General features: G+C 45.3%; 1 protein-coding gene across 1 annotated transcript; it reads left to right on the plus strand.

Moving 5' to 3' along the window:
• Window positions 1–14,653: 14,653 nt before the first annotated feature.
• LOC117971852 (nuclear receptor subfamily 2 group F member 5) lies at window positions 14,654–25,066 on the plus strand. The gene is made up of 4 exons (XM_059006240.1): window positions 14,654–16,126; window positions 19,934–20,214; window positions 21,100–21,346; window positions 23,272–25,066. The coding sequence occupies exons 1-4, from the start codon at window positions 15,736–15,738 to the stop codon at window positions 23,592–23,594; spliced, it is 1,242 nt and encodes a 413-aa protein (XP_058862223.1). The 5' UTR covers window positions 14,654–15,735; the 3' UTR covers window positions 23,595–25,066.
• The last annotated feature ends 1,303 nt before the right edge of the window (window positions 25,067–26,369 follow it).

Raw genomic sequence — 26,369 nt, forward strand, 5'->3', positions numbered from 1 at the left:
TGGTTTTCCAGGTTGCAACAGACTTGAAACAAAACCTTTTTCTAAACTCGCATCCTTTTTTCTTTCTTTCTTTCTTTTCCCTGCTCTGCTTCGGTAAAGGTTACCAGGACGCCCTTCGCTGTAGCGCTGTAACGGGAGGCGTTGGATATGAAGCCGATGGTTTCTGGGTTTTGACACCGAGCAGGAGAGAGCGGTGAGCGATTAGACCGTGGGGAGAAGGGCTCAGCCTAGCCGCTCCCCACAAGGTCACAGGCTCCATTTATTCTGTGCTTGGAGAAGCTCCGAAGCAGGCTGGACAGGTTGGGGGGGGGGGGCTGCCCCGGGCTGGCAGGGCTGGCTTGACTGATAACTCCAGGGCCTGGTCGCGGGAGGCATTTGTAACCATGACAACAGGGTCTTGTTTCAAAACACACACACACACACACCCCCCCCCCCCCCCCACACACACACACACACACACACACACACACAGAGCTCTTGCACGACCCCAGCAAGGTTTTTGAAACGCAAACGACAGCAAATGTCAGCTTGTCTAGTTTTGCGTCCCGTTCACACTGATCACAAGCGGGGCGTTCGTTTGGAAACACACAGGTACCAGGATCTGATGATTATTTGGAAGAGGGGTAACATTTCTGCAGAGCTCTGGCCAAAAGTTTTGCACCCCCCCCCCCCCCCCCCATAGAATGAACTGACTCTCCTCTGTGTGTCTTCTGAGTGATTCTAGAGAACTGGGAAGCCAGGCAGATAGACTTGGGGGAGGGATCTGATTAATCACATCACTTCAGAGAAGGCTGGGAAGGGACTTTTTTAAAAGTCTTGATGGCACTGGAGTTGAGAGAGGATAGGTCAAGCTTGTCCCTTTCTCCCTCTCTCCTCTCCCTCCTACACCCTCTCTCTCCCTCTCTCTCACCCTCTTCCTCTTTCTCCCTCTCTTTCTCTCTCTCTCTCTCAGATAAGATAAGCACACCGGCTCAGCGTGTTTGGACAGGTGGGCAGGGAGTGTGGGACACGGATGGATAGCTGTTGTTTTTAGGCTGCTTTCACCCGACATGAAAGGAGGAGAGACTGGACACTGGAAAGGGAGACCAGGCCGGCTTGATTTTCACTTTCACCCCCCCCCCCCCTTGTGTTTATTAAAGCTCCGAGGGCAGCCCATTAATCAGTGGGGGGAGGGGGGGGGGGGGGACACAAAGAGAAACAGCACAAAGAAAACTGCAACTTTTTTTATTTCCAGGATGCTGAGACTGCTGAGTTACCTTCAGCTTTCTTTCCATCTTTCTTTTTTTTCTTTCTTTCTCTCCTTCCCTTTCTTCTTTTTTCTTTCTTTCTCTCCTTCCCTTTCTTCTTTTTTCTTTCTTTCTTTCCTTCCCTTTGTTCTTTTTTCTTTCTTTCTTTCTCTCCTTCCCTTCTTTCTTTCTCTCCTTCCTGTTCTTCTTTCTTTTATCTTTCTCTCCTTCCCTTTTGTTTCTTTCTACTTCCCGTTCTTCTCTTTCTTTCTCTCTCTCTCGCTCGCTCTCTCTTTTCTTAATTTTTTTACTTCTTTACTGAGCTTCTCAAACCCAACGCCTTCCACACTGCAGCCCAGCACTTTCTATCTTTCTCTTTCTTTACTGAGCTTCTCAAACCCAACGCCTTCCACACTGCAGCCCAGCACTTTCTATCTTTCTCTTTCTTTTCTTCCCTCTTTCTTTCTCTCCTTCCCGTTCTTCTTTTTCTTTCTTTCTTTCTTTATCTCCTTCCCTTCATTCTTTCTTCTTTCTTTCTCTCCTTCCTGTTCTTATTTTTCTTTCTTTTTTCTTTCTTTCTTTCTTTTTTCTTCCTTTCTTTCTCTCCTTCCCGTTCTTCTTTCTTTCTCTCTCTCGCTCGCTTTCTCTCTCTTCTTAATTTCTTTACTTCTTTACTGAGCTTCTCAAACCCAACGCCTTCCACACTGCAGCCTTCTATCTTCTTTCTATCTTTCTCTTTCTTTTCTTCCCTCTTTCTTTCTTTCTTTCTTTCTTCAGATTCTGTAATAGATGGTTTTTAATGGGGTGGTTTCATTTTTCCATTGTCTTTTCTTCTTCTTCCTCTTGTGAAGCTCTTTGATATCCTTGTGTTGAAAGGGTGTTATAGAAATGGGAATTGTTGTGGGTAAATCCATCCTTCTATATTTTTTATATAATATTTTGCTGCTGGTCTGCCTCTGTTTTATTTCCCAAGCCAGGGCAATTGAACCAAAATCAGAATCATTTCCAACGCTTTATTTATTTATATATGTTTTAATAAACAACGATAATTCCGACTTGATATATTCAAGTTTCAGGTTTTAGGACAGGTGTTCTCAATTTTTTGTCCAGCGCTCTTAACCACCACCCCCCCCCCCCACCCCCAGGGCACGACCCTGCATTCCACACAGCCAGCCGTCATAAATCTCTGAGAGGAGAGGGAAAAGTCCAACCCAGCCCTTTAGCATCGCACTGTCTACCAACTAACCCTTACAAAAGAGACCATAGTAAAAGCATAGCCAAGTGTAATAAAGCACAGGGAGGGATGGTAAAGCATAGGGAAGCATTGTAAAGCACAGAGAGGTCTGGTAAAGCATAGGGAAGCATTGTAAAGCACAGAGAGGTCTGGTAAAGCATAGGGAAGCATTGTAAAGCACAGAGAGGTCTGGTAAAGCATAGGGAAGCATTGTAAAGCACAGAGAGGTCTGGTAAAGCATAGGGAAGCATTGTAAAGCACAGAGAGGTCTGGTAAAGCATAGGGAAGCATTGTAAAGCACAGAGAGGTCTGGTAAAGCATAGGGAAGCATTGGAAAGCACAGAGAGGTCTGGTAAAGCATAGGGAAGCATTTTAAAGCACAGAGAGGTCTGGTAAAGCATAGGGAAGCATTGTAAAGCACAGAGAGGTCTGGTAAAGCATAGGGAAGCATTGTAAAGCACAGAGAGGTCTGGTAAAGCATAGGGAAGCATTGTAAAGCACAGAGAGGTCTGGTAAAGCATAGGGAAGCATTGTAAAGCACAGAGAGGTATGGTAAAGCATAGGGAAGCATTGTAAAGCACAGAGAGGTCTGGTAAAGCATAGGGAAGCATTGTAAAGCACAGAGAGGTCTGGTAAAGCATAGGGAAGCATTGTAAAGCACAGAGAGGTCTGGTAAAGCATAGGGAAGCATTGTAAAGCACAGAGAAGTACCCGAACGATGTGATTCCAAAAGGTGGTCCTAAAAGAGACGGGACGCACCCTGACGGAGGCGCGGCCCCTCCCAGCCTCTTTATTTCTGCCCTTCTCCTTCTGAGTGGCCGAAGAATGGAATCCCGTTTTAGCTTTCCCCCTGTTTACAAAACAGAAGCCTCGGTCTCGCCCCTCCACTTCTTTGTATCAACCCATCCAAGCAAAAAGCCAAGCTCCCACTGTTAGCTGTGCGGGCGTCAATGCCTTGCTGGTCAGTCCTTAGCAGGGCATTCCAACAGTGAGGTAACAAAAGGAACTGGAATGCCAAGGAAGATTCTAGAAGGCAGAATCTTTAGAGGTTTTTTTTTTAGAACAGGCAGCAGCAGTTCATCGAACTGGACTGCTATACTGTGCCCTGTGGTGTGGGGGGGTGTGGGGGTGTGGGGGTGTTGGGGGGGGGGGGGGGGGGGGGTACGCATCTCAAAAAACTAACACCGCTGCTGCTGCACAAGGTTGCTGAGCATCTTCAGAGATGAAGCAAGCTACAGAATCAGCTGTCTTCACAATGAAATGAAGACAGCGGACGGTCTCTCGCCCACGTCAGCCTCAGAGAAAAGTTCCCATTGTCCCGGCTTCTCCTTTGAGCCGTCAGTCAAGCGGCAGGTCCTGCATTTCCATTTCAATGCAGTGCCGCGGGTCGCGTTAAGATGCGGGACGGCTCCTCTTTGGAGATCGTTTCTGTCTTCTCGCTGGCTGTCGCTGCCGGATTTGGGGAGCGCACCTGGTGGGGTCCTGGCGCTGGAGCGCGGAGCGGAACCGCGTGCGACCGGGCAGCGTTTCCTATGGGGGTGCAGTGAGCGTGACGCACGCCTTGGGATTAGCTCACTTCCTCTTGTGGAAACACCCGGATTAAGTTTGGTCAGAGCTGTACACACACACACACACACACATATACACACACTGAGATGTACGCACACACAGACACACACACACACACACACACACACAGACACACACACACACACACACACACACACACACACATATACACACACTGAGACGTACGCACACACACACACACACACACACACACGCATACACACACTGAGACACACACACACACATAGAGACGCACGCACACACTGAGACACACACACACTGAGACTCACACACACACATAGAGACGCACACACACACACATACACACACACACACACGTCTATGCTTATCAGGCCCTGCTAATCACAACGGTGTAAAGTCAACATCAACCTTACAGGAAAGAAAAAGAAAAAATCCCATCCCATTATAATACACCAGAGAAACCCTTGCTGGCCACGTGGGGAGGTTATTTTCTCAAGTCCTGTACTGTGTGTCTCTGTAGGGCTTGCCTGTGCAGTATAGACACATTCCTGGACACTGAGAGTCACGGGTATCCCCCAGAAGCGAGCCAGGCTGGGTGGGAGTTTACTGCAATCCCCCGAGCAGAGAGAGAGAGAGAGAGAGAGAGAGGGGGGTGAAACCTGCCATTAGCACAGCAGGGGTGCAGGGCTAATGAAGAGGCTCTCCTTTGTCCTGTGTCTGAGGGGAGGGGCGACAGCTTAACACTTCAAACAGGACAGGGGGGGGGTCCTCGGCAGGATCCAGTCAGGCATTTGTAGGGGCAGCCCTTTTCGGCTTCAGGCCCCCTCTGTGAACCCACTCTTGTTTAGCCCTGTTTAGTTTTAAGATCCTTGTCCTTAAGCTGAGGGAACACAGAGACACTCCGCGGCTTGGAGTCTGGTTTCAGGAGACTGTAGGTTTCAGGCCGCTGCGCGGCACACCAGGCAGGGAGACTTGGGGGGTTTGATACAGCAAACCTCAAACTAGGTCTCCCGGGGGTCTCCTGGAACCAGCTTTCAAACCACACGTTCCTGACGTTATGTACAGTAAAACAATATATATTCTTACTATCAAAATAATAATTTTATTGTATACGCTCCCCCGCTCCCCCACCGCCTGCCACGCAAGCACCCCTGGGCGGGCAGCTTGATAAATTGACTCCCCTGCCTCCGGGAGTCCAGACCGGGTCCCAGACCATGCAGAGCTGTGTGTCTCAAACTAAGTAAGGCCCGTCCGTTCTTCAACGACAAAAGAGTGGGGAGGCTGCTTGTCCCAGAAGAGGGAGGAGGGGACAGTGATGAAGCTATCTGGGGTAATCATCACTTTCGCTGTTCACTTCTCAGGGGGGGGTGTTTCAATGCAACGAAACAAAAGGCTTGCCTGCCTGCCTGGCTGCTCTCCTCTATTGAGGGGCAGTGAAGGATTGCTAGGCTGGACACAAAAGGCAGCTCTGAGGGATGCACGGTGAAGGACAGCTTGATAAATTGCCCTCTCCAGCGATTTCCTTAGTCTCGAAACGTGAACCTATCTCGGTATGTAAGCAAGTTAGCTCTTGTTCAGTTCTGTGGCGGCAGTAGTCTGGAAAAGCTCCAAGTTCCCTCACATCTCTGTAAAGCCGAGGTGAACACGAAGCCATTTTTTCAGGAGCTTGAAAGCTGGTTCCAGGAGACCCCCGGGAGACCTAGTTTGAGGTTTGCTGTATCAAACCCCCAATCTCCTTGCCTGGTGTGCCGCGCAGCGGCCTGAAACCTACAGTCTCCTGAAACCAAGCTCCAAGCCGCAGAGTCGTGGCTTCGTGTCCCTTCAGCTTTAGAGACATGCAACTCTACTTGTGCGCCAAGATCAAATGATGTACCTACTTCAAAAATCCCTCAATTGAGATCTAATATGCTTTTCTATATCAAGCACGACGACTGGATGATATGATCTGGTATTGGAACGCAGGTGTAAGATATGCTTTCAGTGTTGACGTGCTTTGATCGGAGGGTTAAAGCGAGTTTGCCTTGCCTGAAACGCCACTTTGCTGAACGACAGGGTGGGCTATTCCAAAGGGAGGTCCTGTGCAGGGGTGTGTGTCCATCGCTTGAGATGCCGTCTCCCGATTGGCCCGATCCATGGCAGGAGGCGGTCCCAATCGACGGGAAAATGTGCAAAAAAAACCGCGGGAATTTTCAGTAGCTTTCCGCGGCCTCTTTTAGTGTCTGTGAATAAACGGCTTCTAAAAACGTGAATCAGGTGAACATCATCACATCAAACAGCGTGTGGGTGATGTGCTTCCAGTTTAATACAGCAAGCGTATCTACAGAGACGGTCAGATGAATTTTCAAACCCTTTTCAAAGACTCCAGCCTTTAATCAGCTCCGACCTTTCATAGGAGACAAAACATCTGTCGATTTAACAAAACTAGAAGCCGACAGCCAAGCTCTATATTTCAGGAGTGTTTCTGATCATTACGAGGGAACGATGTGGCTGCAGAAGACGGTGAATCCGCGGAAGACTGCGGAGCTTAAGAATTGCGCGTGCCTCTGCCCGTTGCCCTGCAGGGACTGGAGAAGGAGACCCTCCCCAAAATTGGAAGGGATTCAGGCTGACGTTTGTTCGCGCGTTGGGGAAGGGGCTGACTCGTCGGGGGGGATGGAGGGACTCCGAATCGACAAGCCAGGGTCAGAGGTCAGGGGTCAGCTCACAGGGCTGTAAAGGAATTCCGAGCTGCATGCCAAAAGATTGAATTACCAACTGGGGGGGTGGAGGGGGAGGGCTCTCTCCCACCCCCTCACCCCTCCAGTCTTGCTGCTAAATTATCACACACTTTTGATAGACGTTCAAACACTCATGAAAGGGTCGATGAAGCTGAAATAAAGAAATCGGGGCTGTGGAACCATTCAGACGGCTCGGGTATATTTACGTGCAGGTTTTTGATCATTTTAACAAGTAAGCGAATTAATTAAATCACATTTTTTTTCTGTCTCTTTCTCTTTTGGAGTAAAACTTTTTTTTTTTTTCCAGGTAGGCTAAGGCTCGAGCGCGCGTCTTGTCTTTGTCGTAACGCGCCCCCGTAAAAAAATGTCCCCCCAGTTGTTAAAGTCCTTAACGAACACTTGTTCTCCCCCCCCCCCCCCCCCGCCCACAACACCTGGTAGCACTTTTATAACTTAGAGAAGAGCTACCTTGACAGAGCAAACACTGGACCTATTCAGCCGAACGGGACCCCTGGCTTTGACAGGACCCCACTCTCTCTCCCAAATTCCTGCTGACGACGACTTTAGCAGCACGGCGACCCCTTGACCCACAGCTGTTGCGTTCTATTTGGGGGGGTGTGGGGGGGGGGGGTCGGCTGTCCCTAAGGTTACGCGGAGGGCATAGTTCTATGGGACGGGAGAGCTGAAGAGTTAGAGACCATGGCTTGAGTACTTAACTGTTTTTTTTTTTTTTTTACTGCACTAGCATGCGAATGTATTAGAGCACCTCCAGATTTCTCAATGATATCCTTTAAAAACCCGCCTGCATGAAAACGCCTCTGGGTGTGAGAATTTCAATCTCCGCTCAGGAATCAGGGATGTAGAAACACACTTGTGTGTGAAAATGTCACATCGCTCTGTGCTTGAGCATTACAGTCAGCAGTTCAATTGGACAATCAGCCCATTGCTTCTGAGTTCTGATTTGCTGTGAAATCAGAAAATCTTCAATAGCACTGCAATGGGGTGAGGCTGGTAGAATGGGACCCCAGTGTGCTCACTATACCCTTCCTGAATGATCTTCAATAGCACTGCAATGGGGTGAGGCTGGTAGAATGGGACCCCAGTGTGCTCACTATACCCTTCCTGAATGACCTTCAATAGCACTGCAATGGGGTGAGGCTGGTAGAATGGGACCCCAGTGTGCTCACTATACCCTTCCTGAATAATCTTCAATAGCACTGCAATGGGGTGAGGCTGGTAGAATGGGACCCCAGTGTGCTCACTATACCCTTCCTGAATGACCTTCAATAGCACTGCAATGGGGTGAGGCTGGTAGAATGGGACCCCAGTGTGCTCACTATACCCTTCCTGAATGATCTTCAATAGCACTGCAATGGGGTGAGGCTGGTAGAATGGGACCCCAGTGTGCTCACTATACCCTTCCTGAATGATCTTCAATAGCACTGCAATGGGGTGAGGCTGGTAGAATGGGACCCCAGTGTGCTCACTATACCCTTCCTGAATGATCTTCAATAGCACTGCAATGGTGTGAGGCTGGTAGAATGGGACCCCAGTGTGCTCACTATACCCTTCCTGAATGATCTTCAATAGCACTGCAATGGGGTGAGGCTGGTAGAATGGGACCCCAGTGTGCTCACTATACCCTTCCTGAATGATCTTCAATAGCACTGCAATGGGGTGAGGCTGGTAGAATGGGACCCCAGTGTGCTCACTATACCCTTCCTGAATGATCTTCAATAGCACTGCAATGGTGTGAGGCTGGTAGAATGGGACCCCAGTGTGCTCACTATACCCTTCCTGAATGATCTTCAATAGCACTACAATGGGGTAAGGCTGGTAGAATGGGACCCCAGTGTGCTCACTATACCCTTCCTGAATGATCTTCAATAGCACTGCAATGGGGTGAGGCTGGTAGAATGGGACCCCAGTGTGCTCACTATACCCTTCCTGAATGATCTTCAATAGCACTACAATGGGGTGAGGCTGGTAGAATGGGACCCCAGTGTGCTCACTATACCCTTCCTGAATGATCTTCAATAGCACTGCAATGGGGTGAGGCTGGTAGAATGGGACCCCAGTGTGCTCACTATACCCTTCCTGAATGATCTTCAATAGCACTACAATGGGGTGAGGCTGGTAGAATGGGACCCCAGTGTGCTCACTATACCCTTCCTGAATGACTTCAATAGCACTGCAATGGGGTGAGGCTGGTAGAATGGGACCCCAGTGTGCTCACTATACCCTTCCTGAATGATCTTCAATAGCACTGCAATGGGGTGAGGCTGGTAGAATGGGACCCCAGTGTGCTCGCTATACCCTTCCTGAATGATCTTCAATAGCACTGCAATGGGGTGAGGCTGGTAGAATGGGACCCCAGTGTGCTCACTATACCCTTCCCAGACGATCTCCGCTGGCAATGCAGGCAGGCAGACAGAGGCACGACAATCAGAAAACCAAAAAAAGTCCTGGCCGCTCCCCCCTCCCCCGTCCACACGCAGGGTTTTGCTTGCTGGGGAAAGGCAGGGCCGGAATGTTTCAACGGGAACGTGACCCGACACATCATTGGTGCAATCGGGGACGGGAGGGGGGGGGGGGGGTCGTGACCTTTGCCCCAGGCAAGAAGAAATTCTCTTTTTTTCTCTTTTCGACGGCAGAACAAGGCCTTCTTTTTGGTTTTTTCAACGCAAGGATTGTCATGTGAGCAAAAACCGGGAAAACCTGACCAGCTAGTGAAGGAGAAAGAAGATTTATTTCCTTTAAGCCTCCTCTCTCCTCTCCTCTCTCTTCTCCCCTCCTCTCTTCCTCTCTCCTCTCCTCTCTCTTCTCCTCTCTCCTTCTCTCTCCTCTCCTCTCGTCCTCTCTCTATTTGGTATTTCTTCTGCTCTTCTGAAGTGACGCTCGCAAGTCATTCTTACCTCACAGCGTTTACCAGCCACACTACAGACAGCTTCACTTTTAGTCTCATTCATTTGCGACAGCTTTTCATTATAGAATTATGCTTGTGGGTATATTCTAAGGAGATTCGAAAGTTTCAAAACTTTCTCATTCGCAACCTCATGAAATTCCTGCTGGCCCCCGCAGTGACCCCCCAACCCAAAGCGTGGGAACATGGGATTGCTGTATTTTTTTGTGGGTTGTTTTTTCATTTGGGAGAAATATAAGTTATTGTGCTATCGTTTCCTCGCGAAGCCTGGGGGTTAATTACCAGGTTAAATATCGCTAAGCTTGGCGTCCACTCGTCAGATTTATATGTTCCTGTGCTGACCTGGCACTGGGGGGGGATGTTTCGGTGCTTTCCTCTGTATCGTCCTGCCGCCAGTATTTCTCCGCTGTTTTTTTTGGCCCCTTTCTCTGTTTTCCAGAAGCGTTGTCATCTCCCGGGGAGGTCTTGCTTCAGTGTAAAAATCAACGACTTCATCAAATGACCAACACCTCCTGAGCAGAATCTTAGATTCATTGCATCTTCTGAAACCCCTTCCTTAACAGTGCTAAATCTAATGGAAGTGGAACTAAAATACAGGGTGTTGCAGGGGGGGACAGTTTAATGGTTACACTATGGTGTATTATTATTATTATTAGTCATTTAGCAGACGCTTTTATCCAAAGCTACTTACAGAGACCAGGGGGGTGAACTCTGCATCATCAACAACTGCTGCTGCTGCTGCAGAGTCACTTCCAGGGGTGGGGGGGGGGGGGGGGGTGGGGGGGTTGGAATGTCACGCTCCAGGCGACCCAGGAAGTACAACGCAATCTGAAAGGGTGGCTTGCAAACAGAGATTTCCTTTACCCAGTGTAGTACCAGGTATCGTTTTTTGTTTGTTTTTTTTTACCTGGAAACACGGGTTTGATAAAACACGCGCTTTTTTCAAAACTGTTCGCTTCGCGACCTAAATCGTGACAGAGCGAGGAAAATGAATATCAATCGCTTTCAGAGAAGCTGAACTGCAGTTCATGTATCGTTTATTATTCTTGCATTCAACTTGAAAATATGAGCATGTTTTGACTAATCTAATAATGTGCTGAATTAGGGTTACGTTCCCTTAGGGACAGAGATGGGATGTGAGTATCTGTGTGTGTGTATGTGTGTGTGTGAGTCTGTGTGTGTGTTTGTGTGTGTGTGTCCGTGTCTGTGTGTCTGTGTCTGTGTCTGTCCGTGTGTCTGTCTGTGTGTGTCTGTGTGTGTGTCTGTGTCTCTGTGTGTCCGTGTGTCTGTCTGTGTGTGTGTGTGTGTGTTGTGTGTCTTTGTGTGTGTGTGTGTGTGTGTGTCTGTGTGTGTGTGTGTGTGTCTGTGTGTGTCAAAAAGCTCCAAAGAATTGTTCGGATTATCGGAAGGAAAGTGACAGCGTTTATCTTTTCTCTTTAAAATGAATGCAACCTCAAACGCATGGCATGCTGGGAAAGAACAGCCCAAATCTGACCTTAGTTGCAAGGCATGCTGGGAAAGAACTGCCAGAATCTGACCTCAGCCGCACGGCATGGTGGGAAAGAACTGCCAGAATCTGACCTCAGCCGCAAGGTATGCTGGGAAAGAACCGCCAGAATCTGACCTTAGTCGCAAGGCATGCTGGAAAGGAAGTGGCAGAATCAGACCTCAGATGCACGACATGCTGGGAAAGAAGTACCAGAATCTGTTAGCCGCAAGGCGTGCTGGGATGGTACTGCCAGAATCTGACCTTAGCCGCAAGGCTTGCTGGGAAAGAACCGCAAACATCCGTCAATGTTCTTATGCTTGTCCCCTTCCCTTCCCTTTAACTTTTTTTTTTAATGATTTTTGCAACCAAAAAATGCTGCCTGGCTTGCTTACTCTTCCAGCGCTGCTGCTTCTGAAAAAGACTAAACCAAGTTTTCTTCTGCACTCTGAACGACAGCAGTGGCGACGGCTGGAATACTTCAGCCCGTGGGTATCGGGGGGCTGCATTCTTCTTTATCCCATCCCCGGGAGAGCCGTGCTGTGCTGCGAGAGCGTGTGCTCATGACTCTTCTCAATGTACTGCGACGCCGACCTCACCAGCCTCCTGGATAATAAATCAGCAGAGCCCCCCCTCTCCCCTCAGCCTGACCCACTCACCGCTCGGACACAGTTGCTGCTGTTAAATTTAGAGCCGCTGTCAGTGCCCTTGTGTCCTGTCTCCTGCAGGGCTTCTCTGAGGGTTACACACGCGTGACCGCGGGGGGGGGGGGGGGGGTCATTTTAAGGCTACAGTCCAAGGGTTGACAGTGAGGGGGCACCACATTGAAAACCGTGCCAATGTGAGTCTTCCTGTTTTCCGAATCACAGGGTCGAGGCATTGTTTATGGTTGCTCTTGTGTGCGTGTCGGGTCTCCTGTTGAAAAACAGCTCCCATGTGTTTTTTTTTTTTTTTTTCCTTTGGGGAGAAATTTCTTTGTCGTCGTTTGCTGAACTTTTTATGATGCTCCCGAGGCTTTCGCAATTGCTCAAATACTTTTTTGTTGTTGTTGATAAGACTGTGTTTTGACCTGATTTCAGCAGCTGCACTTTGATTCTAGTTCCATGCCATAGGTGGAGGGGTAGGCCAACTGTCTGTATTGACGTGAGAGCCAGCGCCATCTAGTGCCCACTTTGGGTGCACGATTTGTTCTGTTTTGCTGGCAATACACTAGATGTGCACTAGATGGCGCTGAGTTAATCTAGCCTTTCTATGAACTCACAGCCAAAGCAGCTTAACACAGTAACAAAAAATAACCACAATACTTTAGTGATTGAAATAAGAATAATTAATTTTAATCCCCCCCCTTTCTCTGCTCCACCAGTAGAGCAGAGGGAGGCTGTTCAGAGAGTATAAGAGCCTCTCTTTCTCTTATCCACCAGCGCAGAGCAGAGGAAGGCTGTCCACAGAGTATAAGAGCCTCCCTTTCTCTTTCTCTGCTTCACCAGCACAGAGCAGAGGGAGGCTGTTCAGAGAGTATAAGAGCCTCCATTTCTCTTTCTCTTATCCACCAGCACAGAGCAGAGGGAGGCTGTTCAGAGAGTAGAAGAGCCTCCCTTTCTCTTTCTCTGCTTCGCCAGCACAGAGCAGAGGGAGGCTGTTCAGAGAGTATAAGAGCCTCTCTTTCTCTTATCCACCAGCGCAGAGCAGAGGGAGGCTGTTCAGAGAGTATAAGAGCCTCTCTTTCTCTTATCCACCAGCGCAGAGCAGAGGGAGGCTGTTCAGAGAGTATAAGAGCCTCTCTATTTCTCTGATGCACTGGTAAGTGTGCTAATAATAGGAGATAGGGTTCCAATTTGGCACCTTTTTTTAACAGGCACTAAAGAATGTCTCTAAAGCAAAAACACTGGTCAGTTAAATTATACCGGGGGGCTCTTTATAAGCAGGAAAGGTGACTAATTGAAATGTGCTGGGGGGCCAGGGAGCGGGCTGGGGTTACAACTGAATGCAATTAGACAGAGTGAAAGGTTAGACTTTAGCCAGGAGGCTAAATTTAGTGAATTAAACCTGTGTCTCTCTGCCCTTTTTTTTTCAAAAGACCATACAGTATATATGCGCTGTACTGATTAAAGCATTTCAAAGTTAACATCCTTTTAGAAAAAATACGTTGGTTTTTTTGTTGTTTTTTTTTTTTCTTCAGCGTAGTCTTGGGGTCTATTTTCAAAGACTTCAGTACTGTAACGGGGCTCAGTTGTTACTTTTGGCATTTTTTTTAATGTGAGTTGGTTGAAATAAAGAAATAACGCGGTACAGTACTCCTGTGATTTGAAAATTAACAGTGATATTTAAACTAAACACTTAAAGAAATTTGTGACAATTATCATTTTTTATTTTTTATATTAACCCTTCAATTCGTTTTACTGTGTAATGTTAACTATTATTATTTTTTTAATAAGAGGTACATTTACACACTAACGTGTGGCTAATACTTGGTTTCAAGTAAGAAATTACGTACCAGGGATATTGTTTTTGTCGTATTTTTGTTAAAAGACTGTTGTGTTGCTAATGGCAACGATTTAATGGCGGGACTGTTGAAAACCCAGCATTCCAATGCACGAGGGTTTTTTTTTTTAAAACTGTCATTTAAAAATAACCGTTAAAAACGTTTAGAAAATACTCGTGGGTGTCATAAATACAGTACTTTGAATATTTTGGTTTATAAAACCAGACTTTGACCTAAAAAAAATATAAATAAATACATAAATAATGTCGACTCACCAACATCTGCTTTCCACGAGAGAGGACAACACAGCCGGCCTTCAGAAGTTAAAAGAATAATTATGTAAGTTTATATTTGTTTAAATGTAGATTTAAACCTACACAAAAAAAAGTGTGCCGGCTCCTTAACAGTTAATCTAAGAACCCATATCGACTCTCAAAATCAATTATGTATAATTTGTACGCGCTTTAAATGCGTTGTAACGAGTGCCTAACGTCTTTAATTTTGCAAATTGACTTGTCCCACCATAACGAATTCATTCCAAATTAGAAAACAAAATCTCAAACGAAGATTAATGTTATTTCCCACATTATTAACGGCCAGTTTGCGGTGTTGAAAGAGTTCAAGTAAGTAAGTGCTCCAAAGAAATTCATGAGAATCCATAGGGTTTACATAGAACTACTTACCACTGTAATGTGTAGTTTTGCTGTTATTTTGTGAAGAAAATAAAATATTAATATGGAAAAAAATACTAGTTCGTTTTTGCTTCTGCATCCCGCTCTCATAACCCGGCGGGCATTAGGACTTAAAAGTGTTCCGTAAATAACATACTTGTTAACCAATCACCAGCAGGCGAATCCTTGGACGTCATTGTGGACAAGCCCCGCCCTTTTCTTCGCTCCTGTCCAATCGGCTGTTTCGGAACGCGTCAAACCCGTTCTGAGAAGCCGCCCACGCCCTTATAAGGAGGTCCAGCCCGTAATAGGAAGGTGTCCGCTGGACCACGTGTAGGAGTTGCATGTTTAGTGTCACTTTTAGGAGCTGCCCGGGACTGGGGTTATAGTGAGGGAGTTGACAGCAGTCGGGGCAACAGCTTGAGACCTGTAAACTTTTTTTTATTATTTTTTTGTGCATTGTTTTTTAAGAGGGTTTAAAAAGAAAGGCAAAGATTTTTTTTTTCCCAACGTTTTTTATCCTTTTCATAGCACAACAGGACATTTCGGTGGGTCGGATCCGATTCAAAACCTGCATTATAAATGGTTTTTAAATGTTTCTGTGCATGGCTGTGTTGCGGTGATCAGGAAGTCGGCGTGGTGGTACAATCGCTGTAGTAGTATTGAGAAAATTACGTTTCTCGACTTTTACCACCAAATAAAAGCTACTGCATAAGCGCTTATATAACTACATTTAAATTTTATAAAAAATAATACAAACATAAAACTTTTTTTTTTTTGTTTGTTCCGCTTTAGTTTTATTAGGCTACTGTTTTTGTAATGTTAAAACGATAGGGTAAAGTATTTGACGCTTTTTTAAAATATTTGTTCAGTTTTTGTTTTTCACAGATAATAAAATAAATAAAGGTAATTCATTCATTATGTTTTAGATGATCGCAATACCACAAACGGTATTTTATCGTTGTTAATTTACAGACAGGCTAGCGTCACCAAAGTTAAACTCGGGAGAGATGGATTTCAGTATCGGGGTCGAACGGACCTTATCTTGGCGAAACTGATTTCATTTTCTCGTCCAGTTTTGGATTTTTTTGGGGAGGGGGAGAGAGAGAGATTTATTATATTTAATATATTTTTTAAAAAATGTATTAAAAGCAAGCATCGAAGAATTTCAAAACGGATTTCTCTGTTTACGTTTTCTTGCTTTCTACTGAAAAAAACAAAGAGAATCGTTGGATTTGTCAAGAGATCCGAGACAAAAGGAATTAAGACTGAATTAAAAATCTCGTAATTTCAAAGGCTGGATTAATATCAGGACGGACACCTCGCCTTTTTCACTTCGTCAAAACGGATCAGCACCACCTCGCAAAATAAAAAATAAAATCTCAGACAGAAAACAAAAAAGGCTGCTACACGTTTTATGAACCATAAAAGCGCTGCTAGATAGTATGGCAATGGTAGTGAATTCTTGGCAAGAAGGCATCTCCGCGGGTCCCGGCTCCCTGCTCCCAGCCCCCGCCCCACACTGCGGCCAGGAGACCGCGGGGACTCCCATCCAAACCCCGGGCACCCCGCCTGTTTCCACGCCGGGCAATGACTCAAATTCCGGGGACAAGACCCCCAATGTCGACTGCATGGTGTGCGGGGACAAGTCGAGCGGCAAGCACTACGGACAGTTTACCTGCGAGGGCTGCAAGAGCTTTTTCAAGCGCTCCGTGAGGCGGAACCTGAGCTACACCTGCCGGGGAAACCGAGACTGCCCCATCGACCAGCACCACCGCAACCAGTGCCAGTACTGCCGCTTCAAGAAGTGCCTCAAAGTCGGCATGAGGAGAGAAGGTGAGCCGGGGAAAGGAGGAGACGGGGTGGGTGGAGGAGGTAGAGTAGATAATTAATAATAATAATAATAATAATAATAATAATAATAATAATAATAACAACAACAAAAACACATATAACAATAATAATAATAATAATAATAATAATAATAATAATAATAATAATAATAATAATAATAGTGAAAATCAGAATTTTTCGATGATAACCCGCAGTCTTTTTTTTATTTTTTCAAAATAATGCGAATGTATCTTGCTTATCCTATTAGATATTGTCTGTCTCCCTCTATCTCTATCTATCTATCCGATCTATCTCTGTCTGTCACACACATATATCTTATCTAGAGAGATAGCTGTATTAAATAGCCATAAATATGTAATGCAACTTGCTATTCCTATAACCTGGCTCCAAAGCATGCCACTTATTTATTCATGTAACTTATTTTAAACGGAGTCCAGGAGGAATTCAGTTTTAAACGTGTATGCTTTCTTTCCAAGTGAAAGTTAAAGGCGTACGTGTATCACTATGCTGGGGATGTGTTCGGTTGTGTTCTAGCGGTGGATGGAGCGCCGTATGGGTTTCATATCCCATTAAAACAGCACTGTACTTAGAGCTGGCTCAGAAATATAAACTGAGACACCAGGTCCTTGCAGAAGACTTATGATTCATATTTAATGACCTCTGAAATCCCATATATATATATATATATATATATATATATATATAGAGAGAGAGAGAGAGAGAGAGAGAGAGAGAGAGAGAGAGAGAGAGAGAGAGAGAGAGAGATATATATATATATATATATATATATATATATATATATATATATAGAGAGAGAGAGAGAGAGAGAGAGAGAGAGATATATATATATATATATATTCAATCTCCGCTCAGTAATCAGGGATATAGAAACACCGCTTTGTGCTTTAATCAGGCGTCTTAAACCACTTCTAAAAAGTCTCCTGCGTTTTACCGTGTGTGGCTCTGTGTTCCTTTTCTCTTTACTGTTTTAAATGAATTGCATGGGTGGCCGATTAAAGTAATCAATTTAATTAGACAATCGCTACTAATGTGCCTATATTGACGAGTTTCCCAGATGTTCAGTTCCAGTGGTTTGATTTCAGACGCACACAAAGCAAAACTACAAACTCGCAAAATTTTCAAACATGTGTTTCGAAGGGGGCTTTGGAATAAGAGATGAAAATAATACACCTCCTCGAAAACATGAACCGCGATCTGCATTTAATAACTAAACCGGTATTTATTATTTAATAATAATAATAATAATAATAATAATAATAATAATAATAATAATAATAACAGCGCGGTTTTCAGAATGTATTTAGCTTCACTTTGATTGGATTTTTAAAATACACGTCCCACTAGTTTTGAAATGTTTTCTTAGCTTACGTTATGAACTTGTAGCCCTGAGCGATTGATATATATATATTTAGCTGAAAGCCATACACGTTTTATTAAATCTTAAATATTGCAAACTCCTACATTATATAACGGCAGTATTTATAACGGACAGGGCGCGCAGCAGTATTTAATAGAGGAGGGAGAGAGAGAGAGGGGGTGCCGCTGACCTCTTAAAATATAGACTAAACTATACAGCAAAATAAACGGGAGAGTCTTCAAAATATACGTGGGTCTATAAACTACCAAATAAATGTCAAAGTAGAGAAAACGAGAGCAGCAATTTCACTGTGTCGATGAAATGTGATTTTATTAGATTTTTATGTTTATGATTACTATACGGCTGTCCACCGCTTCCCGTACGCTATACTATCGAACGACGTTGAATTAAACAACGCTGCAGAATTTAATCTGAGGAAAGACTGTCGTCGTGGTTTCCATGCACAAAGCAGGGTCGAGCCGTGGAACCCCCGCAGGTTGTTCTCTGACGGTTATTCAATCGAGACTGTAAAATAAACTAATTTAAAATAAGACCACAAAGCAACTATGGAGTTCTATCGGGGGAAAAAAAAATGTCCTGTTGTTATTTTACGCGGCATAACCAAAAGGTATAGTGTTATTAAAAATCAGAACGCGAGCTGTATTTATGAAATTTGATACATTCTAAATCAGGGCTCTCCAACCCTGGTCCTGGAGAGCTACTGGGGCTGCTGGTTTTCATTTCAACCAATCTCTCAGTTACTTAATTGAACCAATTATTGGCTTAATTAGTAAAGATTAACAGATGTTCCAGATCTTTAGCCACTGATGATGTAAAGACACCTAGAAAACCTGCTGGATGGGGGCTCTCCAGGACCAGGGCTGGGGAGACCCCTGCTCTAAATGAACATTTATAAACACACACGCGCACACACACACGCACACAAACACACGCACACACATACACACATACATATATTGCAATCCTTCATTTTGGGTACAAACTGCCGCGTCCTGTTTTGAGGACAGTGGAGTAAGTTAGACGCGATCCTGGATTCAGAGCAGTGACATTTCAAGCCGGCTATGAAGCTCAACACATAGAAAATGGAGCTGCTTTATCATCACTGCGGGGTGGAAAGACAACACCAAAAAATGGATCATTTTGAGGCTTCAGTTTCTTATTTTATATCGAGGCCTCATTAATAAAAACATCCGAAGGGCTGCATGTGCAGAATTACATTTAGAACAGATCAAAGTTATCGTGTAGTTCAAGAGAAAATTTAAATAACAGGTAGATAGACGGCAGTTATAAAATAAAAAAAAAAATGCTCCAAATAATTACAAGTTGCCCGGCCTCAGATGAGGACAACGGCGCTTCATGGGTTAAACCAGCCAGTCACAGCACAAGCGGCTCCATCGTTTAATGATTAAAACCCATCGCAATGCAAACTGCACATCTGGGACTGTGCATAGCCTGTGCTGTTTCCGAGAACTCCTTATCAAGCCTCCTAATGACAGACAGTACGGGGCGAGGGAGGGGTTACTGCGTGCCAGCTACAGCAATCTATTGCATAGTTATCGGGGCAGCAGTGTGGAGTAGTGGTTAGGGCTCTGGACTCTTGACCGGAGGGTTGTGGGTTCAATCCCCAATGGGGGACACTGCTGTTGTACCCTTGAGCAAGGTACTTTACCTAGATTGCTCCAGTAAAAACCCAACTGTATAAATGGGTAATTGTATGTAAAAATAATGTGATATCTGAATAATGTGAAATAATGTATAATGTATAATGTGATATCTTGTAACAATTGTAAGTCGCCCTGGATAAGGGCGTCTGCTAAGAAATAAATAATAATAATAATAATAATAATAATAATTATCAAGCTGTTAAAACTCTCTAACCCCAACCCCAACTCTAAACCCAACCACAACCCCAACCCCAACTCTAACCCCAACCACAACTCTAACCCCAACCCCAACTCTAACCCCAACCAAAACCGCAACCCCAACTCTAACATCAACCACAACTCTAACCCCAACCCCAACCCCAACCCCAACTCTAACCCCAACCACAACTCTAACCCACCCCAACCCCAACTCTAACCCCAACCACAACCCCAACCCCAACTCTAAACCCAACCCCAACTCTAACCCCAACCCCAACTCTAACCCCAACCACAACTCTAACCCCAACCCCAACTCTAACCCCAACCAAAACCACAACCCCAACTCTAACATCAACCACAACTCTAACCCCAACCACAACCCCAACCTCAACTCTAACCCCAACCCCAACTCTAACCCCAACCACAACCCCAACTCTAAACCCAACCCCAACTCTAACCCCAACCCCAACTCTAACCCCAACCACAACCCCAACCCCAACCCTAACATTCTCCTGTCCTTCCCCTCAGCTGTCCAGCGTGGCCGGATGTCCAACTCCCAGACCAGCCCAGGACAGTACCTGACCAACGGCAGTGACCCCTACAATGGTCAGGCCTACCTGTCGGGGTTCATCTCCCTTCTCCTTCGGGCCGAGCCGTACCCCACCTCCCGCTACGGGACCCAGTGCATGCAGACCAACAACCTGATGGGCATCGAGAATATCTGTGAGCTAGCGGCCCGGCTGCTCTTCAGCGCTGTGGAGTGGGCGAAAAACATCCCCTTCTTCCCAGACCTGCAACTCGCAGACCAGGTACCTGAGCCACGTTGACTGGGGGGGGGGGGGGGCTTACTGCATGAGAACAGGAGAGAAAGCGTGTCAGTGGATGATGGATGATGGATGATGGATGATGGATGATGGATGATGGATGATGGATGTCTCTTGTGTTATCTGCAGAGAGTTGCGTGTTGTTCGTCCTTAACTGAGAATGGCTGCCCGTGGTTGCTTGTGTTGCCTTGCCCCTTCTGCAGATTGTAAGGGGGGAGGGCAGAGTAAGGATTGAAAACCCTAACATCACATTTCCCTGCTTTTGTCATTTTTTAATATATCAACCCTAATTGGTGCATGAAGTTTTGTGAGCAGTGTGTGCTGCTATCAGGGACAGGGAGTCTTATTGCCTGGGAAAGGGGCTATGAAATGAACAGAATTGACCTTAACTGTCCTAGCGAGTGGTCTGGTCAAAATGCTGCCGACACACAGAGATAAGCCAACATCTGAGCTGTGCACTCGAAGGGGTGTAGAGACTGTAGAAGGAGGCTTGGTGGTCAGGTGGTTTAGAGAAAGGGGTCTTGATACCAGGAGGTTCAATCCCAGCTCAGCCACTGACTCCCTGTGTATGTGTGTGTGTGTGTGTGAGACCCTGAGCAAGTCACTGAACCTCCTTGTGCTCCGTCCTTTGGATGAGACATAAAACAAATGAGGTCCTATTAGAAGTGACTCTGCTAAATCACTCATTAATAATAATAATATTAGTAATAATAATAATAATAATAATAAATAGTTTGGGGGTGTTCTAATAAATGTGCACACTACTGTATACGGTTTTACGTCACTTCTCTAATAATAATAATAATAATAACAGGTCTAAGCTGCATTGTATTGTATTGTGTTGTATTGTGTTGTATTGCTTCTCTCTAGGTGTCTCTGTTGCGGATGACCTGGAGCGAGCTGTTTGTCCTGAACGCCGCGCAGTGCTCCATGCCCCTCCACGTGGCCCCCCTGCTGGCCGCCGCCGGCCTCCACGCCTCCCCCATGCCCGCGGACCGGGTTGTGGCTTTCATGGATCACATCCGGGTCTTTCAGGAGCAGGTGGAGAAGCTCAAGACCCTGCAGGTGGACACGGCCGAGTATTGCTGCCTGAAGGCCCTCGTTCTCTTCACCTCCGGTAAGCGCTGTCCTGCAGAGGGGGGAGATGGGGCTGAGATCAGCAGGGAGGGGCAGCTGCAGGGCTGGGCTGGCAAGCCATGGGGAGCTGTTCTGCATCGGGGTTAGCTGCTAAAATACATGGCAAGCTGCTTTCTGGATTGTGGTGCAGTGTGCAAATGTATTACAAATCAATCACAGGAAATGACCACGTTAGATTAGAAGTAATTAATAAATTATATTGAAAACCTATAATGTTTCCTATGTAAGCTTAATTTCATCTTCATATTATCTGAAGACTGCAGAAGCTGAAACGTTATATAAATATATATATATATATATATATATACACAGTCAAGTGCACATGTATCCGAACACCTCCAGATGTGTCATTGATATCTTTTATATACCTACCTGCATGAAAACACCTCTGGGTGTGAGAATTTCAATCTCAGCTCAGTTATCAGTGATATAGAAACACACTCGTGTGTGCGTTTTGTGCTTTAATCAGGCGTCTTAAACCACTTCTAAAAAGTCTCCTGCGTTTTACCGTGTGTGGCTCTGTGTTCCTTTTCTCTTTACTGTTTTAAATGAATTGCACGGGTGGCCTGTTAAAGTTATCAATTCAATTAGACCATCACTAATTTGCTAGACATTTTTCCCAGATTTTCAGTCCCAGTGGTTTGATTTCATACGCACAGCAAATCAAAACTACTCCAGAAGCGATGGGGTGTTCTGATACATTTGCGCACTGCCGTGTGTATACAAGAATAAAACAAAAAGTGCCTTGTGTAATCCTACCAAGTCAATTAAACAGCGGAGAATACAATATGACTGATCCTGGCGATTTTGCACTCAGGAAAACTAGCCAGGCTGGGAGAGCTTTTTAAAAAGCTGGCTTGTCAGAAATATTTTGCCTTTACATGCTCATCCCAAATGCATTCCTCCCTTCTGTCTATGATTTCTGTCCGAGCTGCTATCCATAATTTAAGCGACCCCCCCCCTTCCTCGGCCTGAATAATGCATATCGTTCATAGAGTACTAGATTCCTGTGACCTACATAACCCCTGCAGCCCGGGAGGAGAGGGGGTGGGAGGGGGGGGTGTCGTGTCCCGTCACCATGAATTAAACACAGACCCCCTCAATTCACTAGTCAAATACAATCAAATCCTTGAAGCTAATTATTAAAACAGTGCGTTGCCACTTTTCTTCTTGATGAAGTATGACGGATAGTCCGTAAGTAAATATCCCCACACTGCTAAAGACACTGGGGGGTCCAGCGGTTAAAAGAAAAGGGGCTTGTTACCAGGAGGTTCAAACCCGGCTCAGCCACTGACTCCCTGTGTGTGTGTGTGTGTGTGTGTGTGTGTGTGTGTGTGCGTGTGTGCGTGACCCTAAGCAAGTCACTGAACCTCCTTGTGCTCCGTCCTTCGGATTAGACGTAAAACAAACGAGCTCCTATTGGAAGTGACTCTGCAGCAGCAGCAGCAGCAGCAGTTGATAATGTATAGTTATTATTATTATTATTATTTATTTCTTAGCAGACGCCCTTATCCAGGGCGACTTACAATTGTTACAAGATATCACATTATACATTATTTCACATTATACAGATATCACATTATTTTACATACAATTACCCATTTATACAGTTGGGTTTTTACTGGAGCAATCTAGGTAAAGTACCTTGCTCAAGGGTACAACAGCAGTGTCCCCCACTGGGGATTGAACCCACAACCCTCCTGTCAAGAGTCCAGAGCCCTAACCACTACTCCACACTGCTGCCCTGTTCACCCCTTAGTCTCTGTAATTTTTGCTAAATGACTCATTAAAAATGCTTTTGTCCGAAACTAAATATGATCCACTTGCTAGCAATACCGTAAAACGGTTTGGGGGAAACCCCTCAACCAAACCCTAACCGTTATTTTTTTCCCTGCTCCCTTGCAGACGCAATGGGCCTCTCTGACGTGGCGCACGTGGAAAGCATCCAGGAGAAGTCCCAGTGTGCTCTGGAGGAGTACGTGCGGAACCAGTACCCCAGCCAGCCCAACAGGTTCGGACGACTGCTCCTGAGGCTGCCCTCCCTGCGCATCGTCTCCTCCCCCGTCATCGAGCAGCTGTTCTTCGTGCGGCTGGTGGGGAAGACCCCCATCGAGACCCTCCTGAGGGACATGCTGCTCTCGGGATCCAGCTTCAACTGGCCCTACATCCCCATGCAGCGAGACCGGGACCGGGCCCTGGGGCTGCATTACAACGAGACAGGCCACTGATACCAGGCCAGACCGTCCGAACAGAACTGGGACCACCGCCTTGGGACTGCGTAGGCAGAGAGAGGCACGGAAACACGCGGGCATCACAGACAGGACGGGGAGGAAAGCTAAGCACAGACGCTACGTTCTTGAGTTTTTGAACCCTTTCGGTATGGTTGCGAATGAGAGACAGGTTCCGGCATCGTGCAGTTTTTTTGATTTTTTTGTTTTGTTTTGTTTTTAATCAAAGGATACCGGATTGTGGGGGCGGTAGGGTGTGGAATGTATATAGAAATGTATATTATATTAAAAAAAAAAAAAAAAAAAAATCAAACCTCTTTTTAATTGGTTTGCAGCCTAAACCAAAACCTTTCAACCGGAACTTTTAAACAGCATGATCTGAAACAGGAAACTCCGACAGAACCCCACCAGGGGTATTTGGAAATGGCTTTTAAAACAAATATTTTATTTGACTTTGTTTTATTGTATTTTTATAACGCTTGTATCCCGTGAAAGTTTCAAGACACAAACAAACTTATTACATCTTCCTTTGCAAAATACCTTATAACTCCTGTCAATATTAAACCCATCTTCAATAATAACAATAATACTACTACTACTAATAATAATAATACAATTATTATGTACAGTAATGACAAAAAATAACAGTTATGTATTAAAATTACAGTAAAAAAAAAAATGAAATACTACCTATTATTGGAATGCATAACCAGTGGGGACTTTTTTTGCAGAGATGTTTTTTTTAATAGGAAATGTGAATCTCAACTTGAACACTAAATGCTTGGACGTTGCAACACCATCTGGGCATCATTTCTAGCTTTATGCTTATCTTATGAGCCATCAGTAGGAGGCATCTATATTGCCACATTCAAGTTCCCTGACGTCTCTTACAGTTGCTGTTGATGTCAATTTAACAATGATAGAAATCATATTGCATGGCACTAGAGCAGGGGGTGTCCAATCAATCAATCAATCAATCAATCAGTCAATCAATCAATCAATCAGTCAATCGCAGTCCTGGGGGACCGTTATTCCAGGTAAAATGAGATTGTGAACGACTTCAGGGTCTGGATGGATGGAGGTTTAATTAACTGGTTCAATTAAACAACTTTATAGCACAGGGTTTGGAACACAGAGCAGGAGTGAAAGGGGGCCGCTTTGGAGACGCCTCTTGCACTGTCTAGATATAGCGCTGCCGTATTTATGGCGGCGCTGTAATTACTGATTTCATTCTAAACTGTCATTAAGGAAGGTTCTGTTCAGATCTGTTTTAAAGTTACGGGGAGGGGGGGGGTAATGAAAATCCCTCTGCCTTTATTAAGATTTCTGCAACCCCCCCCCCCCCCCTTTCAAATGTGTGTGTTTTGCAAAGTATGTTTGAGTGAAAATGCTGGTTTGTCTGCAAATGGAAAAAAATATATTTTCTGTGTTTTGCAAAAGCGGTGTAATAAATATATATTCTTTATTTGAAAGATTTCAAAGTTTCTTTTTGTCCCATTGAAGTATCGTAGACCAGGAACACCAGTGAGCGGTTATTAAAATTAAATTATTATCAGATTGAAATGTACTGTTTCTAAATTGTATTGGTAAGAAGCAGCCCATGCATTTGCTTAAATCAGACCTTTGTAATTGTGCTCAGCTCTTAAACAGTGGTAGAGTTCAAACAATGTTATAACTAACTTGAAACCTGCAGCTGTTTAAGACAAGTGAAAAAAAAAAGTCTAATTAAGCTTACAGAGACGAGGGGGATGAACTCTGCATCATCAACAACTGCTGCTGCTGCTGCTGCAGAGTCCCTTCCAATAGGAGCTCGTTTGTTTTATTCATATTCAGTAAAAAAAAAAAAAAAAAACGCTCTGGTCTTAATACTGAAAATCTATAAGAAGAAAGAGAAGTTTGGGGTGGGGGTGTGACTAACTAATCCATTTTTTTCTTTGTTATGTTCCCAATGTTATTGATTCTACTACTTCACCTGGCGTTTGAAAGCGTTTCGCTCTTTCAGTCCTTAAACAGAAACGGACACCTCGCCGGCTTACAGCCCCGTTTTGAAATCCTTTGGCTTTTTGAACCTTGACAGTCCAGGAGTCCATTAGCCCTTAATCCTGATCCCTTGACCGGGGGGCACGATTGACCCTTCATGCCCTGGGTGCAGCAGCCTTTCCAAATCTCTCACGCGCACAGAACAGGGGAGCCACGAGAGAGACAGCTGTGTCTATTGTCCCCCAGTCTTATCACCAGCATCACTGGAGATCTGACTAAGGGACAGATATCGCTTCAAGCTAAAATGGCACTTAAGTGGTGGAAGGTCATAGCTAGAAACGGAGGCAGGTTTATGACTGCGTGTGATTTTTTTTGTTGTTGTTTTTGTTGAGGGAGATGCCCCATTTCCACACATGTCAGTCTGGCAGAGTGAAATGCCGGTTCAGGTTTTCATTTCCTAATTGAATTAGAATTAGCATCTCAAACAAGGTGGGCAGGATCTTCCCCTTATTAAGTTGTGTTCAGGGATGGAAATAAGACTCCTGTTGCACAGCAGTTTGATCCATTGCAGGTTGCTCTTTATATACTGCTGGAGCGCTCTGCAGTGTGGAGAGTGGAGTTCTCTTTCCTATACTGCTAGAGCGCTCTGCAGTGTCGAGAGGGGAGTTCTCTTTCCTATACTGCTGGAGCGCTCTGCAGTGTTGAGAGGGGAGTTCTCTTTCCTATACTGCTAGAGCGCTCTGCAGTGTTGAGAGTGGAGTTCTCTTTCCTATACTACTAGAGCGCTCTGCAGTG

Source organism: Acipenser ruthenus, chromosome 32 (genome assembly GCF_902713425.1).
Source record: "Acipenser ruthenus chromosome 32, fAciRut3.2 maternal haplotype, whole genome shotgun sequence".
Taxonomy (NCBI): domain Eukaryota; kingdom Metazoa; phylum Chordata; class Actinopteri; order Acipenseriformes; family Acipenseridae; genus Acipenser; species Acipenser ruthenus.

What these genes read in the sequence shown, in the direction of transcription:
- LOC117971852 (XM_059006240.1), top strand. Translation starts at nt 15,736, where the DNA reads ATGGCAATGGTAGTGAATTCTTGGCAAGAAGGCATCTCCGCGGGTCCC. An exon ending in ACCTGCAACTCGCAGACCAG is followed by an intron (nt 20,215 to 21,099) that starts GTACCTGAGCCA and finishes GCTTCTCTCTAG; the next exon opens with GTGTCTCTGTTGCGGATGAC. An exon ending in CCTCGTTCTCTTCACCTCCG is followed by an intron (nt 21,347 to 23,271) that starts GTAAGCGCTGTC and finishes GCTCCCTTGCAG; the next exon opens with ACGCAATGGGCCTCTCTGAC.